Source organism: Hippocampus bargibanti, linkage group LG05 (assembly GCF_051943395.1).
Source record: "Hippocampus bargibanti isolate YZ-2025 linkage group LG05, ASM5194339v1, whole genome shotgun sequence".
Taxonomy (NCBI): domain Eukaryota; kingdom Metazoa; phylum Chordata; class Actinopteri; order Syngnathiformes; family Syngnathidae; genus Hippocampus; species Hippocampus bargibanti.
Genome location: NC_142738.1, coordinates 29,513,262 through 29,525,558, shown reverse-complemented (window position 1 = coordinate 29,525,558; position 12,297 = coordinate 29,513,262). Strand labels below are relative to the sequence as shown.

The 12,297-nt window shown below is 46.6% G+C and overlaps 1 protein-coding gene across 3 annotated transcripts in view; it reads right to left on the bottom strand.

Moving 5' to 3' along the window:
* LOC148898439 (lymphocyte-specific protein 1-like) overlaps positions 1-11,810 on the bottom strand; it is a 33,390-nt gene extending 21,580 nt beyond the window's left edge. For 2 of the 3 annotated variants that reach the window (XM_088995598.1, XM_088995600.1), the window contains exons 1-9: positions 11,598-11,810; positions 7,591-7,734; positions 2,932-3,163; positions 1,137-1,180; positions 974-1,049; positions 746-874; positions 513-608; positions 352-438; positions 172-268 (exon numbers count right to left, since the gene is read on the bottom strand). In XM_088995598.1, the coding sequence (XP_088851724.1) occupies positions 172-268; positions 352-438; positions 513-608; positions 746-874; positions 974-1,049; positions 1,137-1,180; positions 2,932-3,163; positions 7,591-7,734; positions 11,598-11,659 (967 nt within the window). In that variant the 5' untranslated portion in view covers positions 11,660-11,810. The remainder of the gene's footprint in view (positions 1-171; positions 269-351; positions 439-512; positions 609-745; positions 875-973; positions 1,050-1,136; positions 1,181-2,931; positions 3,164-7,590; positions 7,735-11,597) is intronic. The other variant, XM_088995599.1, reaches the window with a different exon arrangement.
* Between the last annotated feature and the right edge of the window lie 487 nt (positions 11,811-12,297).

Sequence of the window (12,297 nt, the reverse complement as noted above, 5' to 3'; positions counted from 1 at the left end):
CAGTCAAAAACCCAGTCTGAATGATTTTGGGGGCAGAAACAAGAACCCATTTCAAGGGTGAAGGGAATCTCTTCAAGTGGAAGGTGATTTTTCCTTCAATACAAATAAATAATTACCCAAAACGAGATTTCTGCTCATGTGGTTGCTTCTAGTGTCTGTGACTTTTCTTACCCGACTTCCCGTTGGTTCCGTGTTCCTGGTCCGCAGAGATCTTCTTGTACTTGCCGTGTCCGGTGACCACAAAAGTGTACGTTTTAGCTGCTGAGCCCTGACGACGGCAACAACAACACCAAGAAGCACAACAGATACGCTGGAAATCCTCGGGTAGCACGTTAGCATTAGCGCACTAACCTTAACGTTTGTGGGGGACCTCCCCGACGAGTCTCCGATCACCTCCCACATGTTCTTTTTGCGCATGACATCTCCATACTTCACCTCCTGACGACACAGTTAGCATTTAGCATTAACACTGTCGCCGTCGCAACCCATTTGGAGACTCAGTCGCGACTCACCGCCGCTCGGCTCGGCGGAGGTCGCCCGCCGTCCGGCTGGCCCTTTACCCAGCGGGTGATCAGGTTGGCCACGCCCACTTTTAAACTGCCCGTGTCCTGATTGGCGGATGTGTGACAAAGTCAACTTGGGAAAATGGCGGCAGCTTTTAAACTTGTGAAGTCATCTTTCCTATTCTCTGTCTTTGATGCGACAAGGCGACAAGGAAAAATGGCCGCTTTTGGCAACGACTTACCGGAGAAGACGCGGTTTTAGGCGGGCTGCCAGTCCAGGCCTGGAACAAGACCTTCTTGGAATTGACGGCCTCCGGCGCGTTGGGGAGGTTGGTGGGCGGGATCTTGGCGCCTTGAGTTTCCGGACAGTTCTGGAGAGCGAGCGACACCGTTAGCCACTAGCCCGTCCATGTCAAAAACGTCTGGACACTCATCTTAAATGACGATTGTGTGCGATTTGCGTTGCGTACCTGCGCAGCATTGGCGTCCATCTTGGCGTTGATGTCGCTGACGAGGATGGGCGTCGCCATCTTTTTCAAACTGTTACTGGCCAGTCCAAAACAATGACAAAAGTTGACCTTGTTGCCATTTTGTGGACTTAAAAAAGTCGATAGGGCAGAGAAAAATGCTGACCTTTTCTTCAGGGAGCGGTTGAGCGACTCGGTCCTCTCAGTCATCTGCAAATCGTAAAACAAACGTGGGAAATTTTTTAATAAATATATTTTTTTCAAATCTCATTTGCAATTAAGTGTGATCGTTATTCATAACAATCATCAAATGTTTTTTTTTTGAGCGTTTGACGATTATTCGCCATAATTTGAAAACACATAGTCCAATTTGGGTTTTTGACCATAATCCCTTCGAAAAGCGATATGGTGGAACACCAAAACAATATTTCCCATTGTAATCAATGTAAAAATTGTTAATCTGTTCTTTATTGTTCTATTATTTTTTTACGTTTGGGAAGGTGACATTTGACAAACCCTACACGACCATTGATTTCACAGAAGACGATTTAAAGACTTTTGTGCTATATTTGAAATCAATTGTATGTTTTATTAAAAAAAATATTTCTGATTGTTCGCCATACTTTGAAAACACATACAGTTCAACCTGGGTTTTCGACCATAATCCCTGCCAGAAACCTGTTCGAAAAGCGATATGGTGGAATACCAAAACAACATTTCCCATTGTAACCAATGTAAAAATTGTTAATCTGTTCAGTCTGCTTTTTTTTAACGTTTGAAGACGTGAAACTTGACAAACCCAACACAACCATCAATTTCACAGAAGATGATTTAAATGCTATATTTGAAATCAATTGTACGTTTTATTTAAAAATATATATATATTTCTGATCGTTAGCCATACTTTGAAAACACACACAGTTCAACCTGGGTTTTCGACAATAATCTGTTCCAGAAACCTGTTCGAAAAGCGATTTGGTGGATAACCAAAACAACATCTTCCATTATAATCAATGTAAAAATTGTTAATCAGTTCTGTCTGCTTTTTTTTATTTATTGTGATTTACTTACACACATGCTCACAATGGAACACGACACCACGAAGTGACGTATAAGGAAGTGGAGGGGACTTGATTGGGTCCTTTGGGTGCGCTCAGTTGGCGCTCAGTTTGCTTGAGAATCCATTTTCTGTTGTAAACACACCCCCTGAAAATTCTGGCCAAAAACCAAATTGGTCGAAAACTGAAACAACATTTCCCATTGTAATCAATGTAAAAATTGTTAATCCGTTCCGTCTGCTTTACTTATTTATCTCTTATTTGTTGTATTGTGATTGAACAATACAAAGACGCCTGCTCACAATGGAACGCTATTCGAGGATAATGTGTCGGTCACAATGAAATGAGACACCAGGAAGTGACATATCAGAAAGTCGAGTGGTGCATTCAGGTGCGCTCAGTTTAATCCAGAACCTATTTTTGGTCGTAAAGCGAGGCATCACAAAGCCAAAATTTTTGGTCGAAAATCGAATTGGTCGAGAATTGAGACGTTTGAAAAACCAGGTTGGACTGTATTTGATATCATAATGGACCAAATTATTTTTGGGTCATTTAATACTTGTCATTCTTATGATTTATTCTTTGCATCGATATGAATATCATTTTAACTCGATTTAAGTGTGGGGCTTCATTTTCACCGATTCTAAAAGGCAGACGATATCGATTCCATTCAAATATTGATTCAATCGTTCTTTTTTTAATGGGTCTCATTTTATGATTGAAAAATTTTCGTCTGACATTTCCGAAGACTTGAACTTGATTTCAAGCTGGACAAGCCAAACGGGGGAAAATGCACAAAGCACTTTGTCTTTTTTGGGTTACCATGGCAACATTGACCTAAACGTGCCGGCGAAGGGCCCCAAAAAGTCTACAACGGCGATCGGTCGCTGGGCAACTATTTACTTTGTGCGCGGCGGCCATGTTGATGGTCTCTGCCGGATCGCCGCCGCCACTCAACGCCGCCATCCTCCTCGCCATCTCCTCCTTGGTGCCCTCGAGATCCTCCGGTGCTGCCGCGAGGGAGACGCCGTTACGCCGGTCCTCTTCTCGTCGGCGCTGCGTCCAGTCGCCGAAGCCTTCGTCTTCCTCTGGCGACGGTGATGCTGAGCGGCCGGGCTTTGGGGCGTCCTCCAATCTGGGAGAAAGGGGAAAATGACATCGGGGCTTGAATCATCGACAACCTCAAAAATCAATTCTTTTTCTTCTTTGTGGTAGTGATTGGTCATTGTGGTGGTCGTTACAAGAAGCTATTGTGAAAAAAGTCAGAAAAATACAAAATACTGCTTGGTTATTTTTAATCGCTGAAAGCGGCAATAAATCGAGTTGTGCATGTGAATTTGGATTATGATTGGTCGATGTTTGTTTTTTTTACATGAAGCTGCAATTAATGCAATGACTTCTGTTCAACTGATCACATGGGACATAACTGTCACATCCCATTTCCTTGATTGTGCCTTCTGGCTATAAAAGCCACCTGCTTCCGCTCGGTCCTCACCGGTGTATTCTCTCTTGTTACCCTGTCACCCAGCAGTACGCAGGTTGGTCCCAGTCATCTATTCGGTTGCCTTACCTTCTGTTTTGCCCTGCGTGTCTCAGTAAAAACCTTTCTTCAACTTATTTTCTCCATCGTGTATTTCGCATCCAACCCCTTCCTATTTTTTTCTTCGTCCATCGAGTCCTGTCACCATTCCTCGAGCGGATGTGACATAATACACTGGCCAACTATGGATCTTGACGGTGGAGACAAGTTCATATCCGCCTTAGCCCATCAGGCTCGAGTTCGAGCCAGCTGGCGCAAGCGGTCGCGGAGGTCCGCCAAACCATGTCCTTGCTGGCTCAACGCCTACAGGAGGTTGAGACAGGCCTCGCTACCCTGACGGCCCCTTCCTCCTCCCCGTGATTAGTCACGAGCTCTCCGGGAGTCCCAGCCCGAACTATGCTCCTCCTACCCGGACTCTGTGGCCGAGCTGCGCCAAGTGTTCCACCACCCGGTCACAGAGTGCGAGGCATAGCGACTTCTCTTCGACTGCGTGCTAGGAACGCGTTCGGCTACAGTGGCTACAACGATCGAGCGCTGAGAGGAGTGTTTCCTCGCGGACTGAGCGCCACTCTCAAAGACGAGTTGACCACCTGCGACGCTGGCACCACCCTCAGCGAGATGATCAATGTAGTCATCTGCCTGGACCATCGCCTCCGGGAGGGCAGCGGGAGAAAGGTATCCGGCGGCTCAGCGCACCCGGAAGCAAGCAGCGGACGACCACACCTGGCAGCAACGAGCGGTCGCGACGCCAGGAGGGGTTCCCAGAGCCTATGCAGATGGGGAGCGGGAGCGATCGGCTATGATGGGCTATTCGTCCCCCCCGCACTACGCACCGAGGTGCTGCACTGGGGACACACTTCCAGTGTCGCCTGTCACCCGGGGGTCAATAGGACGATCCATCTCATCGCCCAGCGGTTCTGGTGGCCGGAGTACAGGAGGGACGTTGCAGACTACGTGAAGGTATGCCCCGCCTGTGCCCGTGGGAAGGTCTCCCATTAACCCCCGGCGGGACTTCTCCAGCCACTACCGATCCCCTCCCGACCTTGGTCCAATATGTCTCTGAACTTCGTCACGGGCCTCCCCCCTTCCCGTGGCAAGAGGGTCCTCCTCACTGTGGTGGACCGCTTTTCCAAGTCAGCCCACTTCATTCTGTTAACCAGGTTGCCGTCCGCCATCGAGAGGGCCCAACTCCTGGTTAACAACGTCGTCCGTCTCCACGGGATCCCGGCGGACATCGTGTTGGACCGGGGACCGCAGTTCGTCTCCAAGGTATGGAAACGTTTCTGTTGGTCCATAGGGGCATCGGCGAGCTTGTCGTCTGGCTACCACCCTCAATCCAACGGCCAGACGGAGCGCAAGAACCAGGATCTGGAAGCGGCTCTACGGTGCGTGTGCCACCATCGTCCAGCATCGTGGGCCCTCCACTTGCCGTGGGTGGAATACGCGCACAACACCCTTGTCTCCTCAGCCACAGGTCGGTCCCCGTTCATGTCCGCCAGTGTTTATCAACCGCCGCTGTTCCCCACCCAGGAGGGCCGGGTGGAGGTCCCGTCTATCCAACACCACATGGGCCTGTCGCGTGTGGAAGGAGACCAGAGCCGCCCTGTCACGCACGGCATCCCGGAACCAACACATCGCGGATTGTCGTCGCCGCCAGGCACCGGTGTACCAGGTCGGGCAGCAGGTGTGGCTGTCCACGAGGGACCTCCGGTTGGAACGGGACATCGGCCAAACTGGGCCCACGGTTCACGGGTCCCTTCCCCATCGAGGCCATCCTCAGCCCAGTCTCGGTTAGGCTACGTCTGCCACCCACGATGAGGATCCACCCGGTCTTCCACGTATCCCTCCTCAAGCCGGTGGAAACCAGCCCCCTAGCTCCGGCACCCGCCCCCTCCCTGGATGGTCAACGGCGACCCAGTCTACACAGTGCGGGAGATATTGGACTCAAGGCGCATGGGCAGTGGATTGCAATACCTGGTCGATTGGGAGGGCTACGGGTCGGAAGAACGTCAGTGGGTTCCCCGCTCCTGGATCCTCGACCCATCTCTCACCCGAGCGTTCCACTCGGGTTAGTCTTCCAAACATTTATTTCCCATAAGAAACCATTAAAATGAGAATAATCCGTTCCCAGGTCCCCTTAAAAATAATTTTCTACAAAAAAAGCCTTAAAACTACACAAAATATACCTTATTTTATGTCTAATAAATGTGCTATTGTATTGTAATTAAAGAAATAAACTATACTATATAATAAGGTCGTTTTATTGACCTTTGTGATGGTAGTTGAACCCAAAATACAGTGATATTTCAGCTTACGAACGCTTTAGCTCACAAACTTTTCACCTTACGAACATTAAATTCGCGAGCATATGGTCTTGGCTGACGAACTAGTTTTCGGCGGACGAACCAAACCACACGGCGCCACGGTTTTCCACACCCCTTTATTTGAGTGCAGACATGATTTGTTATCGAGTGGAGTACTTTTGTTATTATGGGAGCGAAAAAGCCCAACCACAGGCTAGTGTTAAGTTGAAGAGGACACAAATGAAATTTACGGTCGAGCAGAAGAAGATCATCTAAAAACACCAACGACGTGTGCGTTTGTGTGACTTAGCTGTCCCAGGACCAGTACGCTAATTTGCTACATGTGACTAAGGGTGTTTCTGTGTTGTCTAAGCAACGATCTCAGGCAATAGAAGAGGTTGAAAAACTTCTCTTGATTTGGATTGACGAAAAGCAGCTAGCAGGGGACAGTGTGAGTGACGGTATGATCGCCGAGAAAGCACGGCAACTTCACTCGGATATCATCGAGAGGCAACTACATAGACGACCATCACAAACATCAATAAAACGAATTGAATTTACAGTACAGTTTATTTCTTTCATGACAGTACAATAGCACATTTATTATACAGTGAACCCTCGTTTATCGCGGGAGATACGTTCCAAAAATAGCCCGCGATAAGTGAAATCGGCAAAGTACAATGTAGTCAGCTTTTTTTCTTTTTATTTTATCTTACAATGCAAAACTGTACATACTGCAGAATAAAACAAAAAAATAAAACCTCTTTTTTAATAGTTTAAAGAACGGTAAAACAATATTTATTGTTTTATTCATCATAAAGGTTTTCTGATTCTGATTTTGATTTTGCTGATGCGCCTATTCATCCTGATTCCGCTGCGCTGTAGCGTCTTTTTCGACTGAAGGAGTCTTTCTCCGAGAGAAGTACAGTAAAGTCTCGTTATATCGATATCGGATATATCGATAGTCCCGGTTATATCGATAATATTTCTATGCACGCACGGAGAAAATTACATGCAAACAGGGTCGGATATATCGATAGTCCCGGTTATATCGATATTTTTTCGGACTCCCTTGAGTATCGATATAACGAGACTTTACTGTACATTGTTATTGGTAGTTGTTGGCACTCGCTTTTTTGTCTCTTTTTTTGAGAATAGCAGTTCAAAGCCAGTGTTTGATTTTATTCTGCTTTGTTTGCAGTGTTGTTTCTTTTACTTTTTTTGTTTGCACATTTGCATACCATTAATAAAACAAAAACGAAAAAAATGTTTTTGTTCCCCTGAAAAAAAATCTGTGACGCACTGAAGCCGCGATAAGTGAACCGTGATGTAGCGAGGGATCACTGTATAAAATAAGGTGTATTTTGTGTAATTTTAAGGCTTATTTAGTCAAAAATTATGTTTTATGGGGACCTGGGAATGGCTTATTGTCATTTTAATGTTTTTTTATGGGAAATAAATGTTCGGAAGACGAACCTTTCGCCGCACACACACTTTCAGGGAACCAATTAAGTTCGTATCACTGTAATTGAATAATTAAGGTACCTCCACCACAGATTTCAGTCAATGATTCTGGAAAACATCCAAGTTCAGTCAAACATTGAAGATGACAGCACCCAACAAGACCCTAACTGGTTGCCAGCAACGACACAGCAGACGCGACGTCATGCGCATTTTTGCCGAGTGGCATCATAGCAGCTGTTGTGCGAGACGACTTACGCATTCACGTGGTCGTCCGTCAGCTGCTCGGCACGTTCGAGGGACGATCCGTCGCTGTTCTTGCGACGGGAACGATCTCTGGCTTGTCTCCTGCGTTGACGTTCCACCTCCTCGGCGTCCTCCACGCTCCTCTGAGCGGTCAACCTGCCAGCACATCGGCGCCATTATTCAGAATCAGGATAGAAAACAACATATTCTAAGCATAGTAAAATAAAAATGTCAACTGTATACTGTAAATGTAATTGCTCGCTTTGATAGATTGGCGCCTGTTAGCATAAAAAAAAACAACAACAAAGGCACCATGGAGGCCCCCTGCGTGCTTGCGACGTGTCAGCGCTCGTTCACAGACGGCGAAGACGTGACTAGTGAAGAAAAGATGCCTTGTCATGGGCCCAATGATGCAACGTTGATGTCAACAATAACGACAGGAAGGGCAGGCACTCCGACAAAACCATGTCATGGACGAGTGACAACTCGCCTTCCGAGCATTTGTAATCACAATAGTAATCATATTAATCATAATAATCATACTAATAATAATAAATTTCATTTCTAAGCATGGCCAGCCCGGGATAGGTTTTTCTGTGGGTAAGCAGCGGCAGCCGAACACGCAAGCGTTCACTCAACCCGGAAGTCATTCAAATAGATCGAAAGCTAGCTAGCCAATCGATAGCTAATAACTAGCAAGCTATATAGCTAGCCAGCCAGCTAGATAATCAAAGATCCTTGTGCGCGACTGCCAGCCCCTTAAATTCTCCATCAAATTGAGTAAAAAAAAGCTGATGTCTGCTTCAATTATTGTTTGCGTACCCCGCGGAGATCATTCATCATGCTCATAATAATAAAATAAAATCTCCCATCCATATACATATAGTAATCCTCTATTTTGTACAACCAAAGCTAAGACACCGCGAGCTAGCTAGCGTTTAGAAAAAAAGGGATGGCCGTTTCAAGGTAAGATCAGAGCATTGTCATCAAATGGTGAGTAGTTTTACTTTATTTGAGTCTTATAATGGCCATTTTATATTTGAGTTAGGAGCGTACATTTCCGAGTTGAGTGAACGCTGGCGTGTCTGGCTGCCGCTGTTCACCCACAGGTAAAAAATTGTTCTTATCCTGTGCCTGGAAAGTGCCCTTGAGAGTTTTGAAAGGCGCTTATGAATACAATGGATTATTATTATTATTATTATATAGCTAATGGATAGCTAGCCAGATAGCCGGCCAGCCAGCTAGATAGCAAATAGCTGGCTAGCGAGATAGCTAGATAGATAACTGGCTAGCTTGATAAATAAATTAGGAAATATTCACACTAAATGCTTATTTCATACCACCGGTGTTTTTTTGGTCAAGTTTCTGGTGCCACCAGCTCACATTACAACGAAAAACATTTGCAACTGGGGGGGAAACCATGTATCGTAAAGCGTTTTAGTCCCAAAAAAAAACAACAACCGGGTGTCAAAGTCGAGGCCTGGGGGCCAAATTTGGCCCACAACATCACGTTATCCGGCCCACGAAAGCAAATCAATCTTTTGAAATTCCATGCTCATCTAATGAGCTAGCTAGCTCCATCGCTAACTAACAAATGAGCTAGATAGCGCTCTTTCTATTCAGCTAGCTGGCCAAAGGTGTCAAAGTCAAGGCCCGGGGGCCAAATCTGGCCCACCACATCATTTTATTCGGCCTGTGAAAGCAAAACTAAACTTGTGTAATTACATGCTTATCTATCAAGCAAGCTAGTGATTGTGCAAGTAAGCTAGCTCTCTTTCTATTCATCTAACTGGCTAATCTATGCAATCACAGGTGTCAAAAGTCAAGACCAAATCTGGCCCGCCACATCATTTTATTTAAGCATGACAAGTGCCAGGATGTTTGCTAAAGTCTGAACCAAAATTTCAAACTGTCCCATATAAACTACAATAAGACATTATTTTTTACTTCTAATTTAAGAACTAGTTATTCATTAATTTGTTATGTATGTAATATGTGGAGGAGATGAAACAATGGCTTCCCCAAATTCAAAGTGGCCTCCGAGAGGAAACCGTAACGACAATATGGCCGCCGCAAAAAAATTACTTTGACACCTTTGCCCCAGCGAATCAGCTTTCGTGGCGACATGCGCACCCCCTGGTCGAATGCGCGTCGGTCTTTAGAGAAAACGCTTTTGACATTCGGAGGGGAAAGAGGAAACAGGAAATAGCAGGTGTGCGGCGGGGATGCTCATCACCCGCAGGGTCCGGGAGGGCTCAAGCGGGCGGAGGGGGCCTTAGCTGTCGGGATCGGTGGGGGTGGGGTCGTCCTCAATCCCCTGTCAATCAATCTAATGACACCCCGCCTTGAAAAGAAACATTCCTCAGGCCCTTATCTGTCGCAATCGCTAATGCCTATGTGCATAGTTTTGTTTACATGTGTGTGGGGGGGATGTGTGGGGGGGTCATAGGTTACAGTCTGTTTACAGCTGTTCTGCATCCTGAAGGATTGACGCCGAGATAAACACTGGCATTTTTTTTGGGGGGGGGGGGGGCTGCCTCACTCCAGCAGCATTTCAAAATAAAAGCTGTGGCTGAAACATGTCCACATAAAACGGATAAGAATGGCAGCGTCGCTCCATTGGGATGACGTCGCGGGAAAACCGAGCGCCCGTTTCCTGTTTCAGAGATGAAATGATAAGGTGACATCATGGCTGTCGGCGACGCCCACAACCGCCTTCATCGTTCAGACGTGACTCGCCCAGAGTCACGTCTGAACATTTACGGTGATGATGTCGCGCTGACCTCCCCCCCTTGGGGTTATGTGGGGCGCAAAGGCTTTAGGCTTTCAGGGATTTCGGGTGCACAGCAATGTCGATCTCCATTTGGGGACAGAAGTGATATTGTGGCGACGAGCGGCCGGATGGAAAGCGGTGTCAAAGGTCAAAGGTGATACGCTGAAGCTTTAACAGGGGAGAAAAGTGAACGTGTAGCCCACAAAGTATAGTGATACCTCAGCTCGCGAACTGAATTGGTTCCCAGAAAGGGTGTGTAAGGCGAAAAGTTCCTCTGCCAAACATTTATTTCCCATAAGAAACCATTAAAATGAGAATCATCCGTTCCCAGGTCCCCATAAAACATAATTTTTGATAAATAAGCCTTAAAAACTACACAAAATAAACCTTATTTTATGTATAATAAATGTGATATTGTATTGTAATGAAACAAATAATCTGTATTGTATAATCAAGTGGTTTTATTGACCTTTGTGATGATCGTTGATGTCGTTGCCTCTTGATGATATCCGAGTGAGGTTGCCGTGCTTTCTGGGCGATCATACCCTCACTCACACTGTCCCCTGCTAGCTGCTTTTCACTCATCCAAATAAACAGAAGTTTTTCAACCTCTTCTATTGCCTGAGAACGTTACTTAGAAAACACAGAAACACCCTTAGCCACACGTAGCAACTTTAGCATACTGGTATTGGGACGCCAAGTCACACAAACGCACACCTGGTTGGTGTTTTTCGATGATTTCCTTCTTCTGCTCGGCCGCTATTTTCTTTTGTGACTTCTTCGGCTTAACATTAGCCTGTGGTGGGGTCTTTTTCGCGCCCATAATTACAAAAGTACTCCACTCGATAACAAACCACATCTGCACTCAAAGGAAACTAGTCCGCCAGCCACCATGGTGAGGTTTGGTTCGTCTGCTGAAAACTAGTTCGTTAGCCAAGACTACATGCGTGCGAATTTAATGTTCGTGAGGTGAAAAGTTCGTGAGCTGGAGCGTTCATAAGGCGAGGTATCACTGTACAGAGGATATACAATCCTCCATTCTTCCACCGCGGTTTGGTTCGGGAACGCCACAAAAAAAAAAATCAGACTTCAACGAACAGTTAGGTCTTCCCACTCTCGAGGACTTGCACACTGCAAGAACCAAGACAATACCCTCCGCACCCTGCCCACTACATTTTCCAGTGACTCCCCACAGGCAGGCGCCATGCGCACCAAATTCAGCAGACATTTAAACAGCTGGACCCACCTGATGAGGTTCTGGAGACCTTGTCGTCTGCTGGAGTTTCTCCTCAGCAGCACGCCGGACATCTTTGAGCTTCTTCTGGCCTTGTCTGGACTCGTCCTGCTTGGTTCTCTGAAGGTGGGATTCTCTTGAGTTCAGCGTGGGCTTGTAGCTGCCGCGCTAGTGTTGGACTTGGGCTGCCGCTGGTTCTTTTGTTGCCACTTCTCCCTGTCTTCCCTCCCCTTCCACGGCGTGTCGGGAATGTCGGAGGGGTGGGAGGGAACGATTTAGGCAGGGTTTAGTCCACACACCCCACCGAGCTCCCCCCCTTCTGTTGTCCTACATGTGGTTTCCATTCGGGGTGGCTCAGCATCCCTCTGGTTGTAGGTGGCTGGTTGGGGGTGAGGGGGACGGGGGGTGAAAGATGATTCCTGCTTCTCTACAACCCCCCCCCCAGACACCCCAACATTTTCATCTGCTATCGATTGAAAGCAGATGTCAGGATGGAGAAAGTGTTTAGCTGATGTTGTTTATTGTCTGGTTAGGCAGGACTTTGTTGTTACGGTGACAGTACTCGCTCTCAAGTGTGTGTTTGTGTGCTTATATGTGTGTGTGCGCGTTCGCAGGCCAGTTCAATCGTTGACAAGTCGCTATCTACTTGCTATCTATTAGCTGTCTAGTTATCTAGATAGCTATCGTTTAGCTATCCAGCGATCTAGCTGGA